At 48.8% G+C, this 27134-nt stretch overlaps 1 protein-coding gene and 1 pseudogene across 3 annotated transcripts; one reads left to right on the forward strand and one right to left on the reverse strand.

Annotated features, from left to right (window-relative positions):
• Positions 1-377: 377 nt before the first annotated feature.
• LOC123402933 (replication protein A 32 kDa subunit B-like) lies at positions 378-23934 on the reverse strand. 3 transcript variants are annotated; one of them, XM_045096902.1, is made up of 10 exons: positions 23723-23934; positions 23514-23624; positions 20804-20901; positions 20673-20714; positions 20508-20585; positions 19343-19421; positions 19165-19236; positions 19002-19087; positions 18714-18782; positions 378-446 (listed from the first exon to the last, which is right to left on the reverse strand). In XM_045096902.1, the coding sequence occupies exons 1-10, from the start codon at positions 23852-23854 to the stop codon at positions 407-409; spliced, it is 807 nt and encodes a 268-aa protein (XP_044952837.1). In that variant the 5' UTR covers positions 23855-23934; the 3' UTR covers positions 378-406. The 3 variants fall into 3 exon arrangements, with proteins under 3 accessions (XP_044952837.1, XP_044952838.1, XP_044952836.1); XM_045096903.1 differs by lacking the exon at positions 378-446 and adding an exon at positions 3606-3646; XM_045096901.1 differs by lacking the exon at positions 378-446 and adding an exon at positions 11878-12264 and having other exon boundaries at positions 23723-23930.
• A 510-nt stretch (positions 23935-24444) lies between these two features.
• Positions 24445-26898, forward strand: LOC123405510 (annotated as a pseudogene).
• Positions 26899-27134: the final 236 nt, after the last annotated feature.

Here is a 27134-nt window from a genome sequence, read left to right on the forward strand (position 1 = left end):
CCTAAGGAGGGTTCCAATGAAATAACCCGCCATGTACTCCTACATAGCCTTTCATTGGTACCTTTACCAAAACAGGTTCAAGACACAACCTTTATTAACAGAACACTTTCTCACGATCCTGTTCATCGCCCAGATGATAGACCATACATAACTCTAAGCATAGCATGCATAGCAGGATAAGACACATCATGCCTCAAGCATCTACCAGGTATGCTAGGTTGCAATGTTTAGCTAATTATTGTGACAAAGAGAGGTCATGCAAAGGAATGGGTTCAACTAACATGGTAAAAGCATTGAAAACATTTTTACCTAATGCAATAAGTAAGAGCGGGAGCGAGAAGATGGGATTTATCGGGATGATCAAAATGGTTGCTTGCCTTGTTGCTCAGCAGAGGGGTGACATCCGTCACTCGGATAATGAGTCGTATCCGGAGGGGCGGGGCCTACTGAATAACAACATACAATTAATAACAATCATATGCAACAATCATGATGCATGAACATGACATGAAATGAAGGGTGATATGTTTCAGTGTGGTTGGTGAAACCTTAGTTTGCATCCGGTTTGAAATCCAAATTCAATTATTATTTGAAATGGCCTATTCATCTTAATCATTTAATTGATTTGACCTGATGTTGTTTCATAACTTTTTTTTCATGCATGAAAGTAGCACCATTGTGTTCATTAAATTTTTCTGATCAATTTGCATATATTATTTGTCTGATTTGGAGTTATATTCAACTTTCTATGAATTTCCAAAGTCTTGCAAATATTCTGGAATTATATTAAAACCAGAATTAGATTTATTGCATCAGCATGACATTAGCAGGTCAGCTCGCCGTTGAAAGTCAAACCTGACCACTCGGACCCACTCGTCGGTGACTCTGGCCAGTTTTTAGATTAAGATTAAACTTACATAGCTATTAACAGAACTGGACCCACATGTCGGTGGCTCCTTAGGGATTTAATTAATTATTTATTTTCATTAACTTAAACTTAACTACTCAGGGGCTGACCCCACCTGTCATAGGCTGAGGGGGTTGAACCCACAGGCGACGAGGTCGATCTCGTCGGCGGTGAGCCTCCGGCAACACCAGAGACGGCGGAGGGCGTCGGAAACGCGTCTCCGATGTCCATTCGAGCGACAGAAGGCAGTGGGAGAACGGCCACTCGATGGCGCGCACGATGGAGCAAACCCCGGAGGCTGGGGTGGCCGGAATCGATGCCGGCGACGAGCTTGGCGGCAGCCGAGGCTCGGCCATCATCGAGGTCATCGAAAACGGGGGCAAAACACATGGGGTTGGGCTCCTAAAGCACCTATGCGACAAGTTGAAGCTTTTGCAGGCCTCGGATGGACCAACCGGTCACCGTAGGGTCACCCGTGACGAGCTACAGCGGCGGTCCTCGTCGGGCTTCGGTGAAACTGGGCCTAGAGCTCAGGAAAGAGAGGGGAAAATGGGGGGAAACACTCCGGAGCTCACTGCGGTGACGAAGGGATGTTGAGGCTGCTCGGGGAGGCATTGGATCCGATGAATCGACGATGGCTTGCCGGCGGCCGAAGGTTGAAGACGACGATGACGAGGGCGATGCAGGGCTTGGGGGCTCTTCTCCTTTGGCAGGGACGACCAGCTCGTCGAGGCGGAGCGAACGGCACACTCAGAGGCGAGGGAGGACGACCGGAGCGATGGCTAGCTCGAGCTCGAGCTCGCAACATTGGCGGCCGAGAGGGGAAGAGACACAGGGGGCGAGTGAGGAGGGGGAGAGGATGGGAATGAGCTCGGGGAGGGTTATCCCTTCCTCGCCAGCGCGAAGCAGCGGCCAGGCAGGCACGCAGGTGCGTGGCCGCGCCGGAGGGAGCGGTGGCCACCTCCTGCTGCCGACTGGCAGAAGGTAGACGACAGGGGAGAAGCTGGGCTTGGGCCAGGTAAGCGTTTGATAACTCCTTTTCCATTTTTTTCTCATTTCTGTTTCCGTTAAAACATTTCTGATATGTTTTTTTTGGCTACAAACTTTTCCTAAAATAGTTTGAAACATGCTGAAGTGTTATTTGGAATATTTGCAAACATATATAAAAGTTTCAGGATTTTTGGAAACTTTGGAATATTTGAAATCAATTATATAGTTGATTTCAGTGACTTTTAAATTTAAAATAAAATGCCAAAAGAATTTTGAAAATATATTTCACCCCTGATATTTTGTTTTCAACATATATCAGAAATGATGAACTTTTCTAATAGCCATTTTGGAATCTTTAATTTGCCACCAAATTTGAATTGCTTTTGAATATAGAGTTGCTAGGGTTGCTTTTGTTTTCTTTGCTTTGATTTCATTTTATTTAATTGGATGCAAAGAAGAAGACATGAGCACAAACTTGCTATAGTCTATTAGGGATTTAGGGATGTGACAAATGGCAGGCTCAGGAGTTTCCTCATATTCCTGTCTAAAAGTGCTTTGCATATCTCTCATGGGAAAAATATCCTCAAAGAATGTAGCATCCCTCGACTCCATAATTGTACCGACCTTCACATCAGGTACCTCAGATTTCACTACTAGAAATCTATAGCCTATGCTATTCTTAGCGTACCCCAAATTAACACAGTCCACAGTCTTTGGTCCAAGCTTACGCTTCTTGGGGATGCGCACATTGACTTTTGCCAAGCAACCTTCTCTTCGACCACTCCTCATAGGGAGTGACCTCATTATCTTTTGTAGGAACCTTATTCAGGACATGACACGCGATCAATATAGCCTCGCCCCACCATGCCTTGGATAAACCTGATGTATCTAACATGGCGTTAACCAAATCAGTTAGAGTACGGTTTTCCGCTCGGCAACCCCATTTGACTGGGGTGAATAGGGAGGCGTCCTCTCATGAATAATGTCGTGTTCCTCACAAAAAGAATCAAATTCGTTTGAGAAGTACTCTCCACCACGATCAGACCGGACTCATTTAATTTTCTTCTCAAGTTGATTCTCAACTTCTGCCTTATAGATTTTAAAGTAGTGTAGAGCCTCATCTTTAGTATTTAACGTATACACATAGCAATATCTAGTAGAATCATCTATCAATGTCATGAAATATTTCTTTCCACCTTTAGTCAACATACCATTCATCTCACAAAGATCGGAATGTATGAGTTCTAATCGTGCCAAGTGTATCTCCTGTGCAGCCTTGTGAGGCTTGCGAGGTTTCTTTGCTTGCACACACGAATGGCACTTAGAACCTTTGGCTAAAGTGAAAGTCGGGATTAAATTCAGTTTTGCTAGCCGCGACATAACACCGAAACTTATGTGACAAAGACGTGAATGCCAAACTTCAGATTCATTAACACTCGAATGAATATTGTTCATGACTTTATTACAAAAATCTGCAAGAGAAAGGCGGAACAGACCTCCACATTCATAACCTTTACCAACAAAAAGTCCATATTTCGTAAGAACTACTTTATTAGACTCGAATACCAACTTAAACCCTTCTCTACATAGAAGGGAGCCACTAACGAGGTTCTTCTTGATGGCGGGAACATGCTACACGTTCTTCAGCTGCACGATCCTTCCCGAAGTAAACTTCAGATCTACCGTGCCAACACCAAGAACAGAAGCACTCGTGTCATTCCCCATCAATACGGACCCGCGGCATGTGGCCTGATAAGAAGAGAACAATGAGATGTCAGCACACACATGAATATTTTCACCCGTGTCCACCCACCAATCGGTGGACTGAAAAACTGAAAATACAGTAAGTAAATTACCGTACCCAGATGCACCACTTTCATTGTGGCCCACAATCATATTGGCAGACTTAGAGTCCCGCGTTGGCTTCTTGTACTTGTTTGGGCACTTGTTCGCCCAATGTTCATCTGAACCACAAATAAAGCAGCCCTCTCCCTTCTTATTCTTCTTGAAGGTCTTCTTTCCCTTCTTCTTGAAGTCGGTATTCTGTGATAGAATTCTTTTCCTTGGGCTTGTGGGAATTGAAGTTCCTCTGATGTACCATATTGGCAACAAAAGAGCTTTCGGCCGCTTTTCTATTGGACTCCTTTGCTCTCGAATTCTGCTCAACACTCAGATGGCCGATGATGTCCTCTACTGAGAACTCACGCCTCTGATGTTTCAGAGTAGTGGCAAAATTCCTCCAGGAATTAGGAAGCTTAGCAATTATACAGCCCGCGACAAACTTGCCCGGCAAATTGCACTTAAGAACCTCAAGTTCTTTAGCTATGCATATTATCTCATGAGCCTGTTCCAATACAGAACGGTTGTCCACCATTTTGTAATCGTGGAACTGCTCCATAACATACATCTCACTCCCAGCATCAGTGGCCCGAATTTAGATTTGAGCGCCTCCCGCAGCTCTTTGGCGGCATGCATATGTAAATATGCATCAACCAGCTTATCTTCGATCACGCTTATAACTGCACCAAGGAATAGGACGGTGGCCTCCGCGAACATCTTCTACTGTTCAGCAGAGATCGTTCCCGTGGGAATGACACCGGCTATCCAGAACACGTTCATAGTCGTGAGCCATAAGGCGGTTTTCGTTTGCCAACGCTTGAAATAACTACCGGTAAACTTATCCGGTTTCAGTGCAGCAGCAAAACCATTACTCGGAAAATTCCTACACAAATTAGGTTTTTGGATTGTTGAGTAAATAGGCAATTTTCCGAGTAGATTAATCCACGAGATAATAACTAGCATGACATTGACTAGACTAATGGCATACTCATCATGAACTAATCTAGCACATACTACGCATATAATTGATACATCTATGCATGCCAGTAGTTTTGCTAGGATTGAAACGAACAGGAGTGTGATAAACGAGCTATACCCTCCAGTAGGCCAGTTGACCGTAGTAGCGGCGTTGGCAGCGGACGCAGCGGTAGCATCCTCTGCCCTCTTCTTCTCAGCTTCAACGGCGAGACGATCGGCCTTGGATGGTTCAGCCATGACGATGACGAAGACGAAGCAGACGGGCGGAGGCGAGCAGTCGTGTGATCGTTCCCCAAAAACCTAATCGCCCCTCTCCCGTACAAGAACCGGAGAGGCGGGGTTTCGGAGGCCTGCTTTCCTGGCGATCGTGTACGCGGTGAACAGGACGGAGTCGCCGGCGACAGCAGCAAAAGAACGAGCACGTGAGGCAGATGTGATCTGATCCGACGTCTCAGATCATGCCGCATACGCTACGTATTCTCTGTTTCTGACCGGCCAAAATAAGCGCGTAGGTATGAGCTCAGCTCTCATTCCCGCGACCCGCGGCGGGCAGCGGAGGAGGAGTGCGCATGGGCATCTTCTCTTCTCACTCTTCAATAGCATGTAGAAGAGAGACCATTATAAAGGGGTCCAACTTCTTCTCCACTAGCGAGGTGGGACTAAACTTTCCACCACCACCTTGTAATTCCACCACCTACATGGACCCTTGGAGATTTATGAAATATGGGCCTAAGGCCCACTACTAATTTCAACAATGATATCTTGGTATTAAATGTGGACTTACAGGAACATGAAGAACACTTGTGCGACGTCCTCCACCTCCTCCGGGAACAACAACTCTTCGCCAAGGCCTCCAAGTGCTCGTTCGCGTAGACGCAAATTGAGTACATGGGACACGTCATCTTCAAGGAGGGTGTGGCCATGGATGCGAGCAAGACCAGCGCCATGGAGCTCTATGGTTTCCTTGGCCTCGTGGGCCACTACCACAAATTTGTGCCACACTATGGCATCATTGCGAAGCCCCTGACATGTCTGCTCACGAAGAAAGGCTTCCATTGGGACGGCGAGGCGCATGCGGCATTCGAGATGCTCAAGCATGCCATGGTGAGCACGCCCGTGCTCGTGCTCCCAGACTTCGAATGCCCGTTTGCCATCAAGACGGACGCGTGCGGCACTGGCATGGGAGTCATGCTGGTCTAGGACAGCCACCCCGTCGCCTACCTGAGCAAGGCGCTCAGTGTGCGAAACCAGAAGCTCTAGGCCTACAAGAAGGAGTTCCTCGTCGTGATGATGGCGATCGACATGTGGCACCCATACCTTGAGAACACATCATTTGAAATCGTCACTCGCCACAAAAGCATGTGCTCCCTTGGACACAGCAACTCGCCATGGACATCCAGTGCAAGGCTGTGTCCAAGATGGTGGGGTTACAGTTCACGTTCCTCTACAAGAAGGGAGCCAACAACGGCGCCGACGACGTGCTCTCCAAGGTGTGGCACCTTCTCTTTCTAGATGCCCTATCTGCCTGCCAGAAGCAGTGGCTTCAAGAGGTCGTGAATTCGTACGAAACGGATGTGGACGCACATGAACTCCTCGCCAAGTTGGCCATGTGCGACACTGATGAACGAGGCCGCACTCTGCAACAAGGGGTCATCCGGCAGCGAGGCCGGCTCCGGATCGGCACGAATACCACCCTCGAAACGGAGCTCATCGCCGCGCTGCAACACAGCGCCTTCAGGGCCCCTCCGGCGCCACCGCAACCTATCACCGGATGCGCAAGATCTTCGCCTATCCAGGCCTCAAGCGTGCCGTCGAGGACTTCGTCAGATAGTGTCCAATCTGTCAGCACGCGAAGCATTAACAGACGCATCCTGCGAGCAAGCCGCAACCGCTGCCAATTCCGCAGGAGCCGTGGCATGACCTCACCATGGATTTCGTCGAAGGGCTTCCCAAGTCCGACGGCTATGACGCGATCATGGTCATCGTCGACTGGCTCACCAAGTACGCCCATTTATTTCCTCCGCAACAGATTTATTTACCCAAAACCACCACACTTGGGGTTAGGCTAACAGGCTAGTAACAGATTTGAGTCGGGTCATAAAAAACCATAAAAAATGAATCTAATACACAACGCGGAGCACTGATTGTCAGATAACCTCACGAAAACTGTCAAACTCACCGGTTGGGCCCACCTGTAAGGCTTACATGGCGATGACTAAACGCTATGACCAACCGATGTGGCAAATAAGGTGCGGGCCTCACCTATCAATGACTAGACAGTCATCATCTTCCCATATCTCTTTTAGCCAGCTGCACCCTATGATGGTGACGCTCCTCAGTTTGCGCCCCGTCGCCTTCATCATGGCGATTCGACAGAGGGCCGAGCAGGAGTGCAAGCCGAGGATGCGAAGACGGCTATTTTTTTTTAATATTGCATTTTATTTATTCTTTTTGAAAAATATTGCACAAAATTCAGAATTTTCAAAAATAATATGGCCTCGGCTTCGGCGTGGCCGATTGGAACCTATCGGCCTAGCCAAGACCAATAAGTCCTAATCGGCGTTGGCCTCTCGAGATGTTGCAACAAGGCTGCATGGACAGCTGCTGCAGACTACAGGCCAACTGCATGGAAACTATAAATCAAACGCTGGAAACATGAGAGACAAACGACAAGATGCAGCAGGCTGCATGCATGCGCGTCAACCTCCTTTGATGGCTACCACAAACATGGAGCTCGGGCTAGCAGTTGCTTGGTGATACATACTCGTGGGCTGGTGCCACCTGACCCGAGTCTTTTCTCTACTTCCGATCCACGGACCTGCCTAGGGGGCTAGAGCTCAGCAAGACGACATTGTCTTCTTTAACGAAAACCACAAACACAACAAGACACGTTATATTGTACGCACACATCACTGATTTTGTAAGGTAGCTAGAGAGCTAGAGTAGATAAAGCATGGAAATTGCAAGAAGAGAGAGAGAGAGAGAGGGAGAGAGACAAGAGAGAAGATAGAGAGAGAGGGGACTAGAGAAAGTTGTCGTAGTAGAGGGGTAGCGATCTATTCTTCGTTTTTTTCAAATTGGCCAAGTTTATCAACCATAGACTTGTATTGGTGCCTTGGCTCGTGGCACCAACCAAATGAAGAAAGGGAAAGAGAAGGCATGGCAAGAGCAAGTTTCGTCTGATAGTGCGACGCTGCCACGATCATGATCATGCACGTCTAACTACTTTTGCTACCTAAACAAGACACACAGATTCAACATAACTACACTCTGACTGCCTCTCCGCCAACGCACCTCCTGGTGACCGTACCGCCCGCCGGCATCGCCGCTACCTCATTGCCTTCCTTGGTCATCGCCGCCCTTCTGCCCGACGTCGAGCCTGTTCGCCCCCCGTCGCCGTCGTCAGAAACAAGGTGAAACGTCGTCGCCATAGCCGATTCGTCGGATTGCTTCGAATCTTCTTCTTTTTCCGTCAGCATTTCCCGCCAATTTTGGCGGGAAAGTATGGAGGGATAAATTGGCGGGAAAGTATGGGGGGTAAATTGGCGGAAAACGGGGCGGGGAAATGGAGCCTCGAAAATAGCTAACATGCATAAAAAATCCCATGCACCTATTGGCCTAGCCAACACCAATTAGTCCTTATTGGCCTAAGCCAAGGCTGATAGGGACTTATTGGCCTACCCAAGGCCGACAGGAGCTTATTGGCTTCGCCAAGGCCGATAAGCTCTCGAAAGCCAGGCTGAGAGGCCTATCGGCCTAACCAAGGCCGATTGGGACTTATTGGTCTTGGCTAGGCCGATAGGTTCCAATCGACCACGCCTAAGGCGAGGCCGTATTATTTTTGAAAATTATGAATTTTGTGCAATATTTTTCGAAAAGAATAAAAAAATGCAATATTTAAAAATATGGCACGAAGACGAGGGCACGGGGCCAACATCCAAGCCAAGCCCGTGTCGTCGATGGGGACAGAGTGGAGGCAGACAACCTCGAGGGCGGAGCACGGCCGTGCGGCCTTCCTGTGGAAGCCGGAGACCCCAATGCCGCGGAGCGAGAGGCGTGCGAGGCAGGAGCCGGCCACCGTCGGGAAGGGGAAGCGGAGGGTGGTGGCCTTCGGGGCGGTATCAGGCGAGGGCGGATTCTCCGATAGCTCGACGAAGAGGTCCTCGACGTCGCATCACGCGGCGGCATCGAGATAGCGGCCATGGCGGGGTTGTCGGCGAGGAGCGAGTAGCAGTCGAACCGCCCGCACCGCTCCTGGGATTGGCGTTGCTCGAGGCAATCGAGCAGTTTCTTGGACGACGGAGAGGAGCAGGGGCGGAGGTGGTGATGAAGGAAGGGGCGGAGTTCCCGTTGTCCTGCCAGCGGCGCTTCCAAAGGTCGCGCCACGCGCGGGAGAGCGCCCCCGTGCGGACTGCCGACGGCAACGGGAGCAAGGATGTGCAGTTGCAGCGCCTCCGGTAGCGCCAATATGCGGTCAGCTGCCGCCGCCGCACCGAAATGGATGGATGGATCTTCTGCCGGCAGCTGCGGCCTCTTTGGGGTAGCGATGCCGTTGGATTCCAGCGATATTGACGCCGACGACGGGGCGCAAACTGAGAAGCGTCACCATCGCAGGTTGCAGCTGGCTGAAAGAGACATGGGAAGAAGATGATTGTCTAGTCATTGACAGGTGGGGCCTGCACATTATTTCCCATAGCAGTTGGTCAAAGTGTTTAGTCGTCGCCACGTCAGCCTTACAGGTGGGCCCAACCAGTCAGTTTGACTGTTTTAACGAGGTTATCTGACAATCAGTGCTTTGTGTTACGCATTAGGCTCATTTTTGGTGGTCTTTTGTGACCTGGCTCAAATCTGATACTAACCTGTTACCCTAGCCCCAAGTGTGGTAGTTTGGGATAAATAACTCTATGCGACACCCCTTCAACGCGGTTGAGGTCGCACACACCTTCCGGGAGAACACCATCAAGCTCCACGGCGTGCCACACTCCATCGTCCCCGATCACGACAAGGTCTTCACCATTGCCATGTGGCGGGAAATTCTCACCGCCGCTGGCAACAAGCTGCTCTACTCCACGATGTATCACCCCAAGACCGACGGTCAAATGGAGTGCATCAACAAATGCTTAGAGATGTATATCCGGTGCGTCGTGCATGATACTCCCAAGCAATGGCACCAATCGCTTTCCGCGGCGGAGTTCTCGTACAACTCCACCCACCATGTGTCACTCAATTGCTCTCCGTTCATGGCGATGTACGGTCGTGAGCCCAATCTTAGGGGTCTTCCTGCCTTCAGCGACGCCCTGCCCGCAGATGCGCCCGCGGGTAATTTAGACTGGGCGGCGCACACCGAGTTGTTATGCACTTAACTGGCACGCGCGGAGGCGCGATACAAGAAACAAGTAGATCGCCACCGAGCATAGCATGCCTTCGAGGTCAGCGAACAAGTCCTCCTCAAGATACATCCATACGCGCAATCCTTCGTCGCCAACCACCCGTGCCGTAAATTGGCGTACAAGTTCTTTGGACCTTTTCCCATTAGGTTTTGTTCGATTTGAGTGGAACCAAACCTCTAGAGGATTAGACCCACCCAGGGATTTGGTGTTCCCCACCTCGTCACCCAATCCCCTAACCAACAAACCCTGCTAATCCCTGTACATCATAGTCTGTTTGGTTAGTCCCGGGAAACCTTCCATTGATGGCCTTACACTGCAGCACCAAATCAACCATACCGGGGGATGATCCGGAGTAGGCCACCGTGGCTGTCGAGCTCACGCCAGGATGGAAGAACAGGGTCGTAGATCGCCTACTGATTTAGGGAGAGGTTGGGGGAGGGGAAGGTAGATGGATGGTGCGTCAGCCGGTCTTCAGTCGCCTAGTTCTTCCGCGCCGGTGCCGCCCCCGCAGCTTTCGCCCTCCTTTCTTTTTTCTTCTCAGCGAGAAGACGAGACGAGAGGTTTTCTTTCACGTGTGGGAAGGCATGGGCCAAAACCCGGCAAAATCCCTGCGATTTGGGATGGATTTGGATGGAATGTAATCCCGATCGGGTTTAACCGAATACGCATGTAAGCTACACATGGATCCAACTCCGACGAGGGTAAAAATCACGGGTTCGGGTCAAAACCCCTCCTAGGCGTACCGTCTTCAGCTATCGTGGGACGGCCGCATCCACCCGGTATTCCACGTCTCCAAACTCAAGCCATTCGTGCCAGATTACACGTCTGTCTTCTCCGAGCTGCCCCAGATTCCGGACCTCACCGCCGCCGAGCGGGTCCCGGTGGCCATTCTGGATCGCCGCATGATGAAGAAAGGCGTCGCCCCTGTCGTACAAATACAAGTGCAATGGGACTCCATGCGGCCGCAGGCTGCCACCTGGAAAGACTACTACGTCCTCAAGCAGCGCTACCCCGATCCGTGCCTTTGGGAAGACAAAGACGAAGCTGCCCAAGAGGGGGCAAATGTCACGCTTATAGACCCAGCTACAACAGACTGAAGAAATGCAAGTTTAGGTTCAGATTCAGAACCCTGAACTTGCAACGACCAAGTCCCATGTGTTGTCCCGTGTGTTGGGCATGGCACACCAGTCAGGAGAGGTGTGTGTGTCCCGTGTGTTGGGCATGGCCCATCAGTCAGGAGAGGTGTGTGTGTCCCGTGTGTTGGGCATGGCCCACCGTCCAGAGAGTGCGTGAGTAACCCGCCAACCGGGGCTTACTTGTACGTGTGTGGCTGATGAACGCAACAAATGAGAAAAGTGTGAACTCCTTTCCCCTCTCGCAAGCCTATCTTCTCACCTGCTCTGCTCCTCTCATCCTCTCCCTTGTTCATCTCTCATCTCTACTCCCCTCCTTCTAGATCGGATCATGACACTGTTCGATCTGATCGTAAAAGCATCTCCAACAGATAAGAAAAGGTGCCGTACCATATCCCGTCAACGCAGGATGCCCCATCCCGACCAAGCTCCTCCTGCCGTTGGATCCGCTTCCCTGCCTCCCCTAATCGTATTTTTGGCAGCAATTTTACATCATCTGTTACGGCATAAAATTTTCTGGTGCCAAAAACCTTCTCTCCTTGACATTGCGTCCTTTTGATGTGCACAGAGCGTTTGCAATCAGATGCATGATATACGTTTTTTTTTAGCGCAAACATCGACTGAATCAAGAAACAATACGTAGGGCAGAGTGCATAGCATATAACCATAAACAAGTCACTTACTAATTGATGGTCACACAGGCATGGACGGTCACGCAGGCTTACTAATTGACGGGCAAACACAAACAAAGCACCTAGAGATCTAACCTACTCATGTCCATTACACATAAGGCGCAAGTACTTAGATATGCAACTTAACCTAGCTGTTAAGTTGCTCTCATTGCGACTGTCTAGAGGACCAGCAAAGCCACTCTGCAAAAACAAATCTTGCAAGAGTGCTTGTATTATTTGCATAACGCTTGCACGCATGGACACAGCCATATCAACCATTCAGAGTAGACTTGTAATGGTTGTCATCGATAGTTGGATAGAGGTTCCCGACATCAAGAAGATGGGTAACGGTTGACCTGTGAAAAGAAATAGGATTATGAGAAAGTAAAATATGTTGAAATTTGGAGGTGGGCCTTAGGCCCACTAGAGAATTTCAGAAAATCTACAAGGTCCCATGTAGGTGGTGGCATGGCAAGGTGGTGGGAGTTTAGTCCCACCCCGCTAGTGGAGGAGAGTTTGGACCCCTTTATAAGGGTCTCTCTTCCACATGCTATTGGAGAGTGAGAAGAGAAGGTGCCCTCGCGCACTCCTCCTCCGCCGCCCGCCGCGTCGCGGGTTGCGGGTTGCGGGAATGAGCCGAGCCGAGCTCATACCTACGCGCTTATTTTTGCCGGTCAGGGACGGAGAATACGTAACGGACAAGGAAACGATCCGAGACGTCGGATCGTGATCGTTACCAACTCGGACTCTCCACCCAGCCGCCTTTATAAGCACGCGATCGCCTACCCTAGCCGTCACGAAATCAGATCACATCTGCCTCACGGGTTCGTTCCTTGAACTGCTGCCGCCGCCGGCGACTCCGTCCCGTTTACCGCGTACACGGTCGACGGGAGAGCAGGCCTCCGAAACCTCGCCTCTCCGGTTCCTGTACGGGAGAGGGGCGATTAGGTTTTTGGGAAGCGATCACGCGACTGCTCGCCTCCGTCCGTCTGCTTCGTCTACGTCCGCATCGCCCTCGTCATCGCCATGTCTTCACCAAGCGAAGCTGATCGTCTCCGCGAGAAAGCCGAGAAGAAGACGGCAGAGGATACTGCCTCCGCCGCCGCTGCTGCTGCTACGGCCAACTGGCCGATTGGAGGGTATGACTCGTTTATCCTCTTGTTCGTATTTATTCTAGCAGTACTACTTGTTTGCATAGATGTATCCACTATATGCGTAGTATGTGCTAGGTTAGCTCAAGATCAGTATGTCATTAGTCTAGTCAATGCCATGCTAGTTATTATTTTGTGGATTAATCTACTCGGAAAATTGCCTATTTACTCAACAATCCAAAAACCTAATGTCTGTAGGAATTTTTCGAGTAATGGTTTTGCTGCTGCACTGAAACCGGATAAGTTTACCGGTACTTTTTTCAAGCGTTGGCAAACGAGAACCACCTTATGGCTCACGGCTATGAACGTGTTCTGGGTAGCCGGTGTCACTCCTACGGAAACTATCACTCCTGAACAGGAGAAGATGTTTAAGGAGGCCACCGTCCTATTCCTTGGAGCAGTCATTAGCGTGATCGGAGATAAGCTGGTTGATGCATATTTACATATGCATGTTGCCAAGGACTTGTGGGAGGCGCTCGAATCTAAATTCGGGGCCACCGATGCTGGGAGTGAGATGTATGTTATGGAGCAGTTCCACGATTACAAGATGGTTGACAACCGTTCTGTATTGGAACAAGCTCATGAGATAATATGCATAGCTAAGGAACTTGAGGTTCTTAAGTGCAATTTGCCGGGCAAGTTTGTCGCGGGCTGTATAATTGCTAAGCTCCCTAATTCCTGGAGAAACTTTGCTACTACTCTGAAACATCAGAGGCGTGAGTTCTCAGTAGAGGACATCATCGGCCATCTGAGTGTTGAGCAGAACTCGAGAGCAAAGGACTCCAATGGAAAAGCGGTGGAAAGCTCTTCTGCTGCCAATATGGTACATCAGAGGAACTTCAATTCTCACAAGCCCAAGGGAAAGAACTCTGTCCAACAGAATACCGACTTCAAGAAGAAGGGGAAGAAGCCCTTCAAGAAGAATAAGAAGGGAGATGGCTGCTATACTTGTGGTTCAGAGGAACATTGGGCGAACAAATGCCCAAACAAGTACAAGAAGCCGGCGCAGGACTCCAAGTCTGCAAACATGATTATGGGCAACAATGAAAGTGGTGCATCTGGGTACGGTAATTTACTTACTGTATTTACAGTTTGTCAGTCCACCGATTGGTGGGTGGACACGGGTGCAAATATTCATGTGTGTGCTGACTTGTCATTGTTCTCTTCTTATCAGGCCACCGGTCGCGGGTCCGTATTGATGGGGAATGGCGCGAGTGCTTTTGTTCTTGGTGTTGGCACGGTTGATCTGAAGTTTACTTCGAGAAGGATCGTGCAGCTGAAGAACGTGCAGCATGTCCCCGCCATCAAGAAGAATCTCGTTAGTGGCTCCCTTCTGTGTAGAGAAGGGTTTAAGTTGGTGTTCGAGTCTAATAAAGTAGTAGTTACGAAATATGGACCTTTCGTTGGAAAAGGTTATGAATGCGGAGGTCTGTTCCGCCTTTCTCTAGCAGATTTTTGTAAGAAAGTCGTGAACAATATTCATTCGAGTGTTAATGAATCTGAAGTTTGGCATTCACGTCTTTGTCACATAAGTTTCGGTGTTATGTCGCGGCTAGCAAAACTGAATTTAATCCCAACTTTCACTTTAGCCAAAGGTTCTAAGTGCCACTCGTGTGTGCAAGCAAAGCAACCTCGCAAGCCTCACAAGGCTGCAGAGGAGAGACACTTGGCACCATTAGAACTCATACATTCTGATCTTTGTGAGATGAATGGTGTGTTGACTAAAGGTGGAAAGAAATACTTCATGACATTGATAGATGATTCCACTAGATTTTGCTATGTGTATCTGTTAAGTACTAAAGATGAGGCTCTACACTACTTTAAAATCTATAAGGCAGAAGCTGAGAATCAACTTGAAAAGAAAATTAAACGAGTCTGGTCTGATCGTGGTGGAGAGTACTTCTCAAACGAATTTGATTCATTTTGTGCGGAACACGGCATTATTCATGAGAGGACGCCTCCCTATTCACCCCAGTCAAACGGGGTTGCCGAGCGGAAAAACCGTACTCTGACTGATTTGGTTAACGCCATGTTAGATACATCGGGTTTATCCAAGGCATGGTGGGGGGAGGCTATATTGACCGCGTGTCATGTCCTGAATAAAGTTCCTACAAAAGATAATGAGGTCACTCCCTACGAGGAGTGGTCGAAGAGAAGGACGACACTCTCGTACTTACGTACTTGGGGCTGCTTGGCGAAAGTCAATGTACCGATCCCCAAGAAGCGCAAGCTTGGACCAAAGACTGTGGATTGCGTTAATTTGGGATACGCTAAGAATAGCGTAGGCTATAGATTTCTACTAGTGAAATCTGAGGTACCTGACGTGAAGGTCGGTACAATAATGGAGTCGAGGGATGCTACATTCTTTGAGGATATATTTCCCATGAGAGATATGCAAAGCACTTCTAGACAGGAATCTGAGATAACTCCTGAGCCTGCCATTCCTATGGAATATTATGAACAAACACATGATGAAAATCCTGAGGAGGATGACGAGGAAGCCCGTGGTAGGGGCAAGAGACAAAGGACTGCAAAGACCTTTGGTGATGATTTCTTCGTATACCTCGTGGATGATAATCCCACTTCTATTTCAGAAGCGTATGCTTCTCCAGATACTGATTACTGGAAAGCTGCTGTCCGTAGCGAGATGGACTCCATCATGGCTAACGGGACATGGGAAATCACTGATCGTCCCTATGGTTGCAAACCATTGGGATGCAAGTGGGTGTTCAAAAAGAAGCTTAGGCCCGACGGTACAATTGAAAAGTACAAGGCTAGGCTTGTGGCCAAGGGCTATGCCCAAAAAGAAGAGGAAGATTTCTTCGATACTTATTCACCTGTGGCTAGACTGACCATCATTAGAGTACTACTCTCATTGGCGGCCTCTCATGGTCTTCTCGTTCATCAAATGGACGTTAGGACGGCTTTCCTGAATGGAGAGCTAAATGAGGAAATCTATATGCAACAGCCAGATGGCTTTGTGATAGAAGGTCAGGAAGGAAAGGTGTGTAAGTTGCTGAAATCTTTATATGGTCTGAGACAAGCACCTAAGCAATGGCATGAGAAGTTTAATACAACTCTGACATCTGTTGGCTTCGTTGTTAATGAAGCTGACAAATGTGTATACTATCGCCATGGTGGGGGCGAAGGAGTTATATTGTGCTTGTATGTTGATGACATACTGATATTTGGAACCAACCTCAAAGTAATTGAGGAGGTTAAGTCTTTTCTGTCTCAAAACTTTGAGATGAAGGACCTTGGGGTGGCTGATGTTATCTTGAACATCAAGCTGTTGAGAGATGATGAGGGTGGGATTACACTTCTGCAATCCCACTATGTTGACAAGATTTTGAGTCGCTTTGGATATTCAGACTGCAAGATTTGTCAAACACCATATGATCCTAGTGTGCTTATTCGAAAGTTTAAAGGCACAGCTATAGATCAATTGAGATTCTCTCAAATTATCGGTTCACTTATGTACCTAGCTAGCGCAACGAGGCCTGACATCGCGTTTGCTGTGAGCAAACTTAGCCGGTTTGTTGCAAACCCGGGCGATGTTCATTGGCGTGCTGTTGAAAGAATTATGCGCTACTTGAAAGGTACTGTCAACCACGGGCTTCACTATACGGGATTCCCATCAGTACTTGAAGGGTATAGTGATGCGAATTGGATCTCTGATGCTGATGAGATGAAGGCCACTACTGGGTATATGTTTACTCTTGGGGGTGGTGCTGTTTCCTGGAAGTCTTGCAAGCAAACGATCTTAACAAGATCGACAATGGAAGCAGAATTAACAGCATTAGACACATCTGGTGTCGAAGCAGAATTTCTTCGAGATCTTTTGATGGACTTACCTGTGGTTGAGAAGCCGGTTCCGGCTATCCTTATGAACTGCGATAATCAGACGGTTATTGTTAAAGTGAAGAGTTCAAAGGACAATATGAAGTCCAACAAACATATAAGAATGAGATTGAAGTCTGTCAGACGTTTGAGAAACTCCGGAGTGATAGCGTTGGATTATATCCAAACAGCTAAGAATCTGGCAGATCCCTTTACTAAAGGGCTATCACGTGTTGTGATAGATAGTGCATCGAGGGAGATGGGTATGAGACCCACATGAGTTGCCATGGTAGTAACCTAACCTATATGATCGGAGATCCCGTGAAGTAGGACCTGGGAAAACAAGCCAGTGGTGAACTGAGAAGAGTAACTTTACTAACCCACTCCGTTGGAGATGCAATACTCTCGGATACTGTATGGTAGGATGACTACTGTCTTAATGTGTTCTAAAGCTTATATGTAAGCAAGATGTTGTCCTACAGAGCGATCTTTGGAGGAACACACCTATATGAGCTTGACTGCTGGTCACAGTCTATGAGATTTGGGTGATCTCTAGTAAACTCATGAATAGGCCAGGAGTGTGACTAATATGCTCCACCCGAGGGGTCACCTTCGGCAGCCTAGTACTAGTAAGACTTGTGGTGAAACTCCTTTACGCCAAACTGACAATTCAAGGCATAGTCCATTGTTCAGTTGTGAAGGGGTGTAGCTACTTGTTCTAGGTGAAGCTCAACCTTAACAGGTCTTCACTGAAATGCTGGTATATTAAAACAGTGATTGGAACGAGGGAACACGATGTGCCCTTGAGATCTGGTGGGGGATTGTTGAAATTTGGAGGTGGGCCTTAGGCCCACTAGAGAATTTCAGAAAATCTACAAGGGCCCATGTAGGTGGTGGCATGGCAAGGTGGTGGGAGTTTAGTCCCACCCCGCTAGTGGAGGAGAGTTTGGACCCCTTTATAAGGGTCTCTCTTCCACATGCTATTGGAGAGTGAGAAGAGAAGGTGCCCTCGCGCACTCCTCCTCCGCCGCCCGCCTCGCCACGCCACGCCTCGTCACGACGCGTCGCGGGTTGCGGGAATGAGCCGAGCCGAGCTCATATCTACGCGCTTATTTTTGCCGGTTAGGAACGGAGAATACGTAACGGACAAGGAAACGATCCGAGACGTCGGATCGTGATCGTTACCAACTCGGACTCTCCACCCAGCCGCCTTTATAAGCACGCGATCGCCTACCCTAGCCGTCACGAAATCAGATCACATCTGCCTCACGCGTTCGTTCCTTGAACTGCTGCTGCCGCCGGCGACTCCGTCCCGTTTACCGCGTACACGGTCGACGGGAGAGCAGGCCTCCGAAACCTCGCCTCTCCGGTTCCTGTACGGGAGAGGGGCGATTAGGTTTTTGGGGAGCGATCACGCGACTGCTCGCCTCCGTCCGTCTGCTTCGTCTACGTCCGCGTCGCCCTCGTCATCGCCATGTCTTCACCAAGCGAAGCTGATCGTCTCCGCGAGAAAGCCGAGAAGAAGACGGCAGAGGATACTGCCTCCGCCGCCGCTGCTGCTACGGCCAACTGGCCGATTGGAGGGTATGACTCGTTTATCCTCTTGTTCGTATTTATTCTAGCAGTACTACTTGTTTGCATAGATGTATCCACTATATGCGTAGTATGTGCTAGGTTAGCTCAAGATCAGTATGTCATTAGTCTAGTCAATGCCATGCTAGTTATTATTTTGTAGATTAATCTACTCGGAAAATTGCCTATTTACTCAACAAAATATATTTCAGAGGGGAACCGGGTGAGGTAAAGGGTGATACCTGGCAAGTGCATCTGATATTTTAAGACGACTTGCAACCTGTTGGATACTAACTCCATGCTCCAGGTTTCTGCAGGAACACAATGCAGCCATCATTCTCCATTCTATAAATGAGAGAATATCTAACAATGTTAAGGCATAATATACAGTAGAAAAGCTTATATTTCCCATTAGCAAGACTATGGAGGCCTGGAGGGGGAGGGGGAGGGGGGGCACCGGCGGTACCAATTATATGAAAAAGAACACACAAGCGCTAAGCATAACATGGCACTGCAGCATAGTAACTTACACAAGCATTGGGTCATGAAAAACATTCATGACCATATCAGATAACTCGTTCCCACCAGCATTCCCAGATGCAGATAGTGTTGGGGCCTGATAAGGAGGAGCAAAAACGTTCGACAGAAATTCGGTGTATTCTGGTAAAATGATGATATACTTCCTCAAACTACCTGATTATTAAGGGGTGGACCTTGGTTCCATGTTGATGCACTGGCAGTTACTTGGGTCTGCGTCGCAGATTTCTACCAACAATAAAAGATCCAAAGAAATGAGAGCATCTTCAGAAATCATAGATATTGTTCAGTTTGTACAAAATAAAATCCTAGAAAGAAAGGCTTGAATCAATACCTTAGCCTTGGCGAGATCCAAATGCACATAAATGCAGTACAGAAAGTGATGTGTTATATCATTGTAGTTGGTTACAAGCCTGAGAAGAATTCATATAAAGTAAGATTAAAATGTAGCTGACCAATGTCAAATGGGTATAGAAAATATTGTCATAGGTTAGACACCATTCCACCAGAGAAAATTTTAAATACTGCTTTTACACGCATCATACAGCAAAACACTTTCAGCCTTATATATCAAGGCTTTGGATGAGAAACAATCGACACTACAATAATATTAACAGCACCATATATCAATATGTTGGTCAAAAGTTCAGTAATCACATACATGTGCATGTGTACTACTCCCTCCGTTCCTAAATATAAGTCTTTATAGAGATTTCACTAGTAAACTACATACGGATGTATATAGACATACTTTAGACTATAGATTCACTTATTTTGCTCCGTATGTAGACCTCTAGTGAAATCTCTTAAAAGACTTATATTTAGGAACGGAGGGAGTACAATATTTAGTCATTTATGATTCTTAACAGAGGGAGTGTCCCTAACACAAGCCATTTAACTTGTTCTACTATTCTGCACATGGAAGAGCTGCAGAAATACAAAACACCTTTATAGTGACATGATACAATAGAGAGAGCAAATATTTATACAGCAAAATTCATTAAAATACTAAGGCTCAGTTTGCGGCAGCTGAACTGCAACACTGAACTTCATACAGTTTTGCTAATAGTAAGGTGACCCACAAAATATTATTTATAAGCTGATCAAATTGCACATCGTGAGATCTAGGGTTGCACAGAAGTTCTTGTGAAACTTCATGTGTAGAAATGTGCAACTGGCATTGCATATGACTTCTAAAACATGCAACTATCTAATTTCCATTGGACAAAGGAGCAATGGTTGTGGTTGTCGACTTAGAAATATGAATTTCTCATTCCAACTTAGAAATATGAGTTTCTCAGTCAACTTAGAAAGAAGCATTCACTATTTAATATCCATAAAGGCAGGAAAGGGTGGTTACCTAACAATAAAAGAGGTAAAAACTGTTGGACAAACAACATTTTTACAATTCATCACAATGCCAACCACAGCCTGACTAGCAAAATAAACTATTGAAAGCTCACATCCTAATATCATACAAGGAGGATAAAAGTGCTCACCGCACGGAATAAGCAACAATGTGACGCTTCCCTTGGAAGCTTTTCAGACCACCATTGACAATAACATAGTCACCATCCCTTGTAAACAAAAAAAAGACAAAGATGTAAAGTTTATTGCACAGGAAACCAATTTCCCATCATATGACAACTAGTTTTAATCCTTACTTGACTAAACCCATTTCTGTAGTGTCTGATGTCTCATTTGCCCTGGAAAAATAAAATAAAGGACAGCATATATGAGTGAACCTCCAAAATTTGGTTGACTGTAGACAAACCAAAGCAACATAACATCTCACCAGCGGTTCACTTCTATCCTGCCTGTACCATCATCAAGAACGAATTGTACATCTGTGACCCGCTCTATCTTATTCATCATGCGTCCTACAAGCCTAACCTGCAATCCAGGGCAATAAAAACTATTAGATAAACAACGCGCTGAACTCTGTTGATCTCGATAGGAAGCAAAGTGTTGAAAGAAAAATAATTTCAAACCATACTACACAAACAGCCAAAGGCTAGTTGCCATTGGGCCCTCTAAACTCTAAACTGCGTCCATTTCACAAAACCACAACCCTTGCACTTGTACTGCAGCCAGCCCAACTGGATTAAATGGCTGAATCGGGAGTGTTTTACTAGCTTGGGCCAATGTGTATGGTTAACCGGGATGCCCAGTGGCTCACTAGCCATGTGGACTAGCCAGCCATGTGAATGGTTAGAAAGTACTCCCTCCGTTTACTATTATACGATGTTCTAACTTCAATCACCCTATTAAGACTCGCTTTTGCTATGGCTCAGGTGGGTTCCATTCCCTTAACCAAGCCACTGCCTATGACTATGAGTCGCCGGCTCATTCTTTTCTAGATCAGATGTATGTAGATACGTTTTAGTGTGTCTGTTTACTCATTTCAGTCCGTATGTAGTCCATACTGAAATATCCGAAACATCTTATAACAGTGAGCAGAGGGAGCATGTGACAAGGGGGAGGTAAGGCTGCATGAGTAACTGGCATCCCTTCCATCAAACGGACATCAACCCGTGACTGTGCTAACGCTAGCGCTGCAGAATCATGGCATGCAAAGGAGTCCCATTGGTTTAGGCCATTTATTTTTTTGAAACGCGGTCCCTTAGGTACCGACCTCATTAAAAAAGGTCGAAGAGAGTTGCCCGGTTAATAATCGAAAAATCGGGCTAAAACCGTCACAATGCGCCCGCCACAACAAGGCACACAAGGCGATCTGGCAACCTACACAAGAACACACACACGCCGCCAAGGGGAAGAGCTCCGTCGAGGTTGTACTCCGGTGTCATCGTCATCACGCCTCCGCGAGGGCAACTCCGACTTCACCATCGACGACCACCGATGTAGCCTCCACCGCAGACGAGCGTAGAGGCCTGCGTCGGACAACGCCAAACAGTCCACCACACGCGCCAGCGACCAGGCAGCTTCGACTCAGCCGACGAGCATTGTAGGATAAAAAGCATTGGGCCTGCGCCGAACCAGCGCCAGAACTGACCACCCGTCTTCACGTCATCGTCGCCGCAAGGTTCCTCCTCAAACAGCTCCGACTTCAGAAGACAAGAGAGGCACGGCGACCCCTCAAACACGCCGGATGAGACCGACTACCAGAGCCCAACAGCAAATCCTACTCCGCTTGAAGGGGCCATCGTTGCCACACAAGAAGCCGCGCAGATCAACCACATTGCCAGACAAGCCCCATCCGACCGCAATGTCGCGAGCGTCTAGCCCCTGGAGAGTGCAAACGAGATCCAAAGCTCTTCAAGACGACGCCCCCAAGGAGGAAGCGACGATGCCGACGCCGTCGTCCGACCCAACCAGGGCTAAGGTTTTCACCCAAAGAACTGGATCCGAGGGTGTGTAGGAAGAGAACTCCTCAACGGTGCCTCCAAGAAGGTGAGACGACATCCACAGACGCCGACACCGTCGGCCGGCAAACTCTTGCCCGGCAAGCTTTCACCCGGAGCACCTCCCAACACCACAACCCCACGCACGGCACCTCCGCTAGCACGCACGCCTCCCACCAAGCCATCACATCATGGCCACGCAGGAGCCGCCATCATGACCTGCGCCGCCTGCCCGCTAAGATAGCCACCATGGCCACGCAGGAGTCCAACCTTATCCTCCCCCCACCCCCACCCCCCCCCCCCCGCGTCGCCCCTCCTCTAGGGGCTCAGGGGAACCCCCCAGCGCGCCGCCGGGTTCAGGCCCTCCCTTCCGCCAGCCTAGCCACCGCCCGAGGACGCCGGCGGCGAAGGCCGCGCACGCTCCAAGTGAAGGTGGCGGCCGGACGCTTTCTCCTCGCGTCCTTTCCTTCGCCCGAGGAGGGGCGACGCGCCGTGCTGGATCTAGAGGCCGTGCTCGGGGTCAGGCGGCGGCGGCTGGCCCGTCGGCGATGGAGGGGTGGTGGCTGGTCCGTCTGCGCAGAGGTGGTGGTGGCTGGCCCATCAATGCAGAGGTGGTGGCCGAGGCTTCGTCTGCGGGGCGTCTTGGGGCGGCACGGCAGTGCTCCCAAGCACCGGACGGCGTGGATCTGTGTAGGCCATTTATGCCCCAGTATAGATTGTGGGTGTGGACAGGAGAGCAACAGAAATTACATAACTTGAGCAAATGCAATATGGTCGCTAACCAAGGCATTGTTTCTTTCCCTACTGCATAGCTGAACCAATACACCTGGCCAGTGTTATATGTTCAAATTTTAAATCCAATTGCCTTGGTAATAATAATTTCAGAACGGACATGCTTCAGTCCGGAGGAAGGTTCTTCTTTTTTTCCAAGGAAGGTGTCAGCCGGACTAAAATCCGCTCTACCAACTACGATGTGATGTGAAACCTTTCACAGCAAGCATACAAAACAACTCGAACCAATGCTCGAAAGAAACGGTTTTTTTCCCAAAAGGAGAAACGATTCTTTACAATGTCATTAAGCACCTGGTGAACAGGTGTTCAGAGAAAAAGAAAAAGCACCGGGCGAAGAGGCAGGGTCCGTACCGTGGACACCTCGGTTCCATTGACAGCGAAACTGGACTTGTCGTCGTTGGTCTGGGTGGCGTCCATAATCTGCTTGACGGTGAGCGGGAGCAGCGTCTGCGCGCCGCGACTCTGAGCGCACGGCGAGCCCAAGGAGGGAAAGGGAAATCAGATTTGGGGGCCGAAAAGAAAACATGGGGAGACTGGGCGGGATTCCTAGGAAGACGTACCTTGCTGATGCCGCCGCTACCGTCCGGGGTGTTGGTGGTCTGGGAGGGCATGAAGCCGCCGCCGCTGAAGAGGGTGTTGGCGTTGGCGGCGCCGCCGCCGTTTCCGTCGTAGTGGTCGCCTCCGTTGTACATGGTGAGGCCCTGTGGATGAAAACCCTAGCCTTGCCGCGGAAGGAGGGGAGGGGAGGTGGGGAGGGGCGAGGGCGGGAGAAGGGGGGAGGGGCGGTCCTTTTGTTTTGTGGGAAGGGAAGGGAAGGGGGCTTCTCCGGTACGACACCTTGGTCTCCGCGGCGCGCGGCCCATTGGATCGGCAGGCGCACGTCGCCGGGTGGCGGTGCGGCGCAGCGTCCCGCGCCGCGCATCTGATTGGTTTGGATGCGTGCGCAGAAGCGGTGCGGCTCGCGGGTTTGAGCAATATTGTGATCTATACCTCATCTTATATTTAAAATGTATAATAGTTCATTGTAAAAATATAATAGTACTTTTTATTATATGGTTCACCTTTCATACTCACAAAAGCCTTAGAGCACGTGCTAGAGCTGGCTCCTAACTAAGAGCCCGCTTACCTTCTCTCTCCTCTTCTCTTTCCTCTAACTAAACAAAAATATATTAATTTATTTCTTATAGCCAGCTGACTCAGCTCTATTGTACTTGCTCTAACAAACCTCGCATTCCGCCGGGCTGCAAACGCGTTGTTGTGAGCCGACACAGGGCTTGCACAGATGCAGACCCGTATAATGGATCCGTAAAAAAGCATGTTCATGGAATATTTTTTTTACGGGTTGGCTTCTGCGGGTTCTGATATGGCGCAACTCCTTCCGATCCGTAAAATTAGATTTGCAACTTAAATTGATCTAGAACAATGCTTTTTTTGCTAGAATCTAGCACAACATTATCTTTACCTAATAATAAAGAGGCTATCGCTTCCGTCAGAAAACCCACCGCGGTGATTTTAAAAAAAGTCCTAGGTGTTTTCTAAAATTAACCAGCAATCCAATTGATAAGTGAAGCTGAATCGGTATGTGCGGGAGAAAAAAAATACCAGACCACCCACGACCTTACCTCCCATCTCGAGCGCCAGCGCGCCGCCACCCCCTGCCACGGCGTCGTGCGCCGCCGGCCCCAACTCCTCCAATGCTCACCTCCGTCCCCGCGCGCCACCGCCCCAGATCCGGGCCTCCCCGCGTGATGGCCGAGGCTCCTGCGGGCGAGCCGCTGGGCGGAGGAGGCGGAGAGCCGGCACCGCGCAGAGGAGGAGGCGGAGAGCCGGCACCGCGCAGAGGAGGAGGCGGAGAGCCGGCACCGCGCAGAGGAGGAGGCGAAGGCGGCGGCCGCCGCCAACGGGGACGGGGACGGGGACGTGGGCAACAACATCTACACCTCTGAGGACGAGGGCACCGAGAACTACGGCCGCGACGGCTACCATGTCGTCCGCCCCGGGGACAACTTCAAGCAGGGCCCCTACGTCATGCAGTCCAAGCTCGGTTGGGGCCACTTCTCCACCGCCTGGCTCGCCTGGGACACCGCCCACTCCGTACGTGCTCACCACCCCCTCGCCTCGCCGTGAAACCCCCTGTTAAAATCACCCGCTGCCTCTAGGATTCGCGACGAGGATATGTAGGAAAAAAATATTGATCTGGATGAAGTTGTCTGCCTGCCCACCAACTGTTCGCTCTTTTGTCACAGAGCTCATATGGAGAACAGCTAAATCAATTTCTCATTATTACTGTTTTATCCCTCAATCCTATCGCACTGCACGAGATATTCTGATGTTTTACGCCTTGACCACTTCAAGCACACAAGCCCCAATGGGAGCCATGTCTGCATGGTGTTTGAGTTTCTTAGTGATAACTTGCTCACCCTAATAAAGTACACGGACTATCGTGGCATTCCGCTTCCAATGGTTAAGGAGATATGCCGGCATGTGCTCATTGGCCTTGACTACCTCCACCGCGAGCTTTCCATTATCCACACTGACCTGAAGCCCAAAAACATATTCCTCGTGTCCACTATTGACCCCTCAAACGATCCCCGGAAGTCAGGTGTGCCACTGGTGCCGCCTGCTGCAAGGGCCATCGAGCCACCTCCAAGGGCTCCTGCTCGACCATCAACGAGTAGTGGAGTCACCAGGAACCAACAGAAGAAGATTTGGAAGAAAGTCAAACATGTAGTTGCTTCAACTTCAAAAGGCAATGGGCAGTGGCATTCGCCGACATAGACGAATCAGATGATAAGGGAGATCTGAGGACAGCAAATGAGGGCAGTCCTAGCTAGGATGGGGACATGAAGAGAGGAGGAGGGCATAGGCGGGGCAACAAAGGGACTAGGAATAGGATGGCGATGGAAGCTGAACTAGGCTGCAAGCTGGTTGACTTCGGAAATGCATGTTGGACGTACAAGGAGTTCACAAGTGATATCCAAACAAGGCAATACAAATGTCCTGAGGTCCTTCTAGGCTCTAAGTATTCTACATCTGTCGACCTGTGGTCCTTTGCATGCATACGCTTTGAACTTGCCTCAGGAGATGTGCTCTATGATCCGCATAGTGGAGATAACTTTGACAGGGATGAGGTATTTTTGTTCATTTCCTCACTTTGGTTTCGACTAAGAACATACTTTCAACATTGTGGATATGTACCCGGTTTATCACCTGGTAAATGATGTCCCCCATTTTAACTCAAGAAATGTTCTCATCACAATCAACAACTGACTCTTTGATACCTACATTTCATTCAAGCAGGAGATAACTGCGAAGGGTGGGCCTCACTTCTAGCTCGATGATATTGTTTTTCAAAGTTTTATTTCTTGCATTAGCGTGACTCAGTGACATGTGTATGGTCATGGTCGAATTCACCGCCTTGAGACTCACCATGTTCAGGTGAACACGGTAGCCACCATTGGCGAGGATCGAAAAGAGGATAATAATAAGTGATAACACGGTTTTCGTGTTCAAATAGAAAAATGTGGACCTAGGAAATGGGTCTTGAGCTACACTTATATATTGGTTAGGGGTGAGCAATGTTTTTTTCTCCCGTTGAATAAAATTTGCAAGTCTTAGTGTCACCTCATGATACTATTCATGCATTCTAATTCATCCATTTAACTTCATCATTTGTTCGATTCATTTAATTACATCGTCACCTGTAGCAATGCACAGGCACATTTACTAGTAGATACAAAAGATATCACCAAATCTTGGCTAGAATAGCAAAACCAAAGAAAACAAGAACCACAAGTATGCATTTCAGAAGATTTCGAACTTCCATAACTGCTCCCATTAGTTGAAGCAATATCTTCTCCATGCACTCATTGTTGATCTACGGATTCTTGATCTTGCTTTCTTCATTCTTCATCTTTGGTTCCAAATAAGTAGACGTTGCTTCCCCTCTAGTTGCACATGCAGCCGCATCAT

The sequence above is a fragment of the Hordeum vulgare genome, chromosome 6H, assembly GCF_904849725.1.
Source record: "Hordeum vulgare subsp. vulgare chromosome 6H, MorexV3_pseudomolecules_assembly, whole genome shotgun sequence".
Taxonomy (NCBI): Eukaryota; Viridiplantae; Streptophyta; class Magnoliopsida; order Poales; family Poaceae; genus Hordeum; species Hordeum vulgare.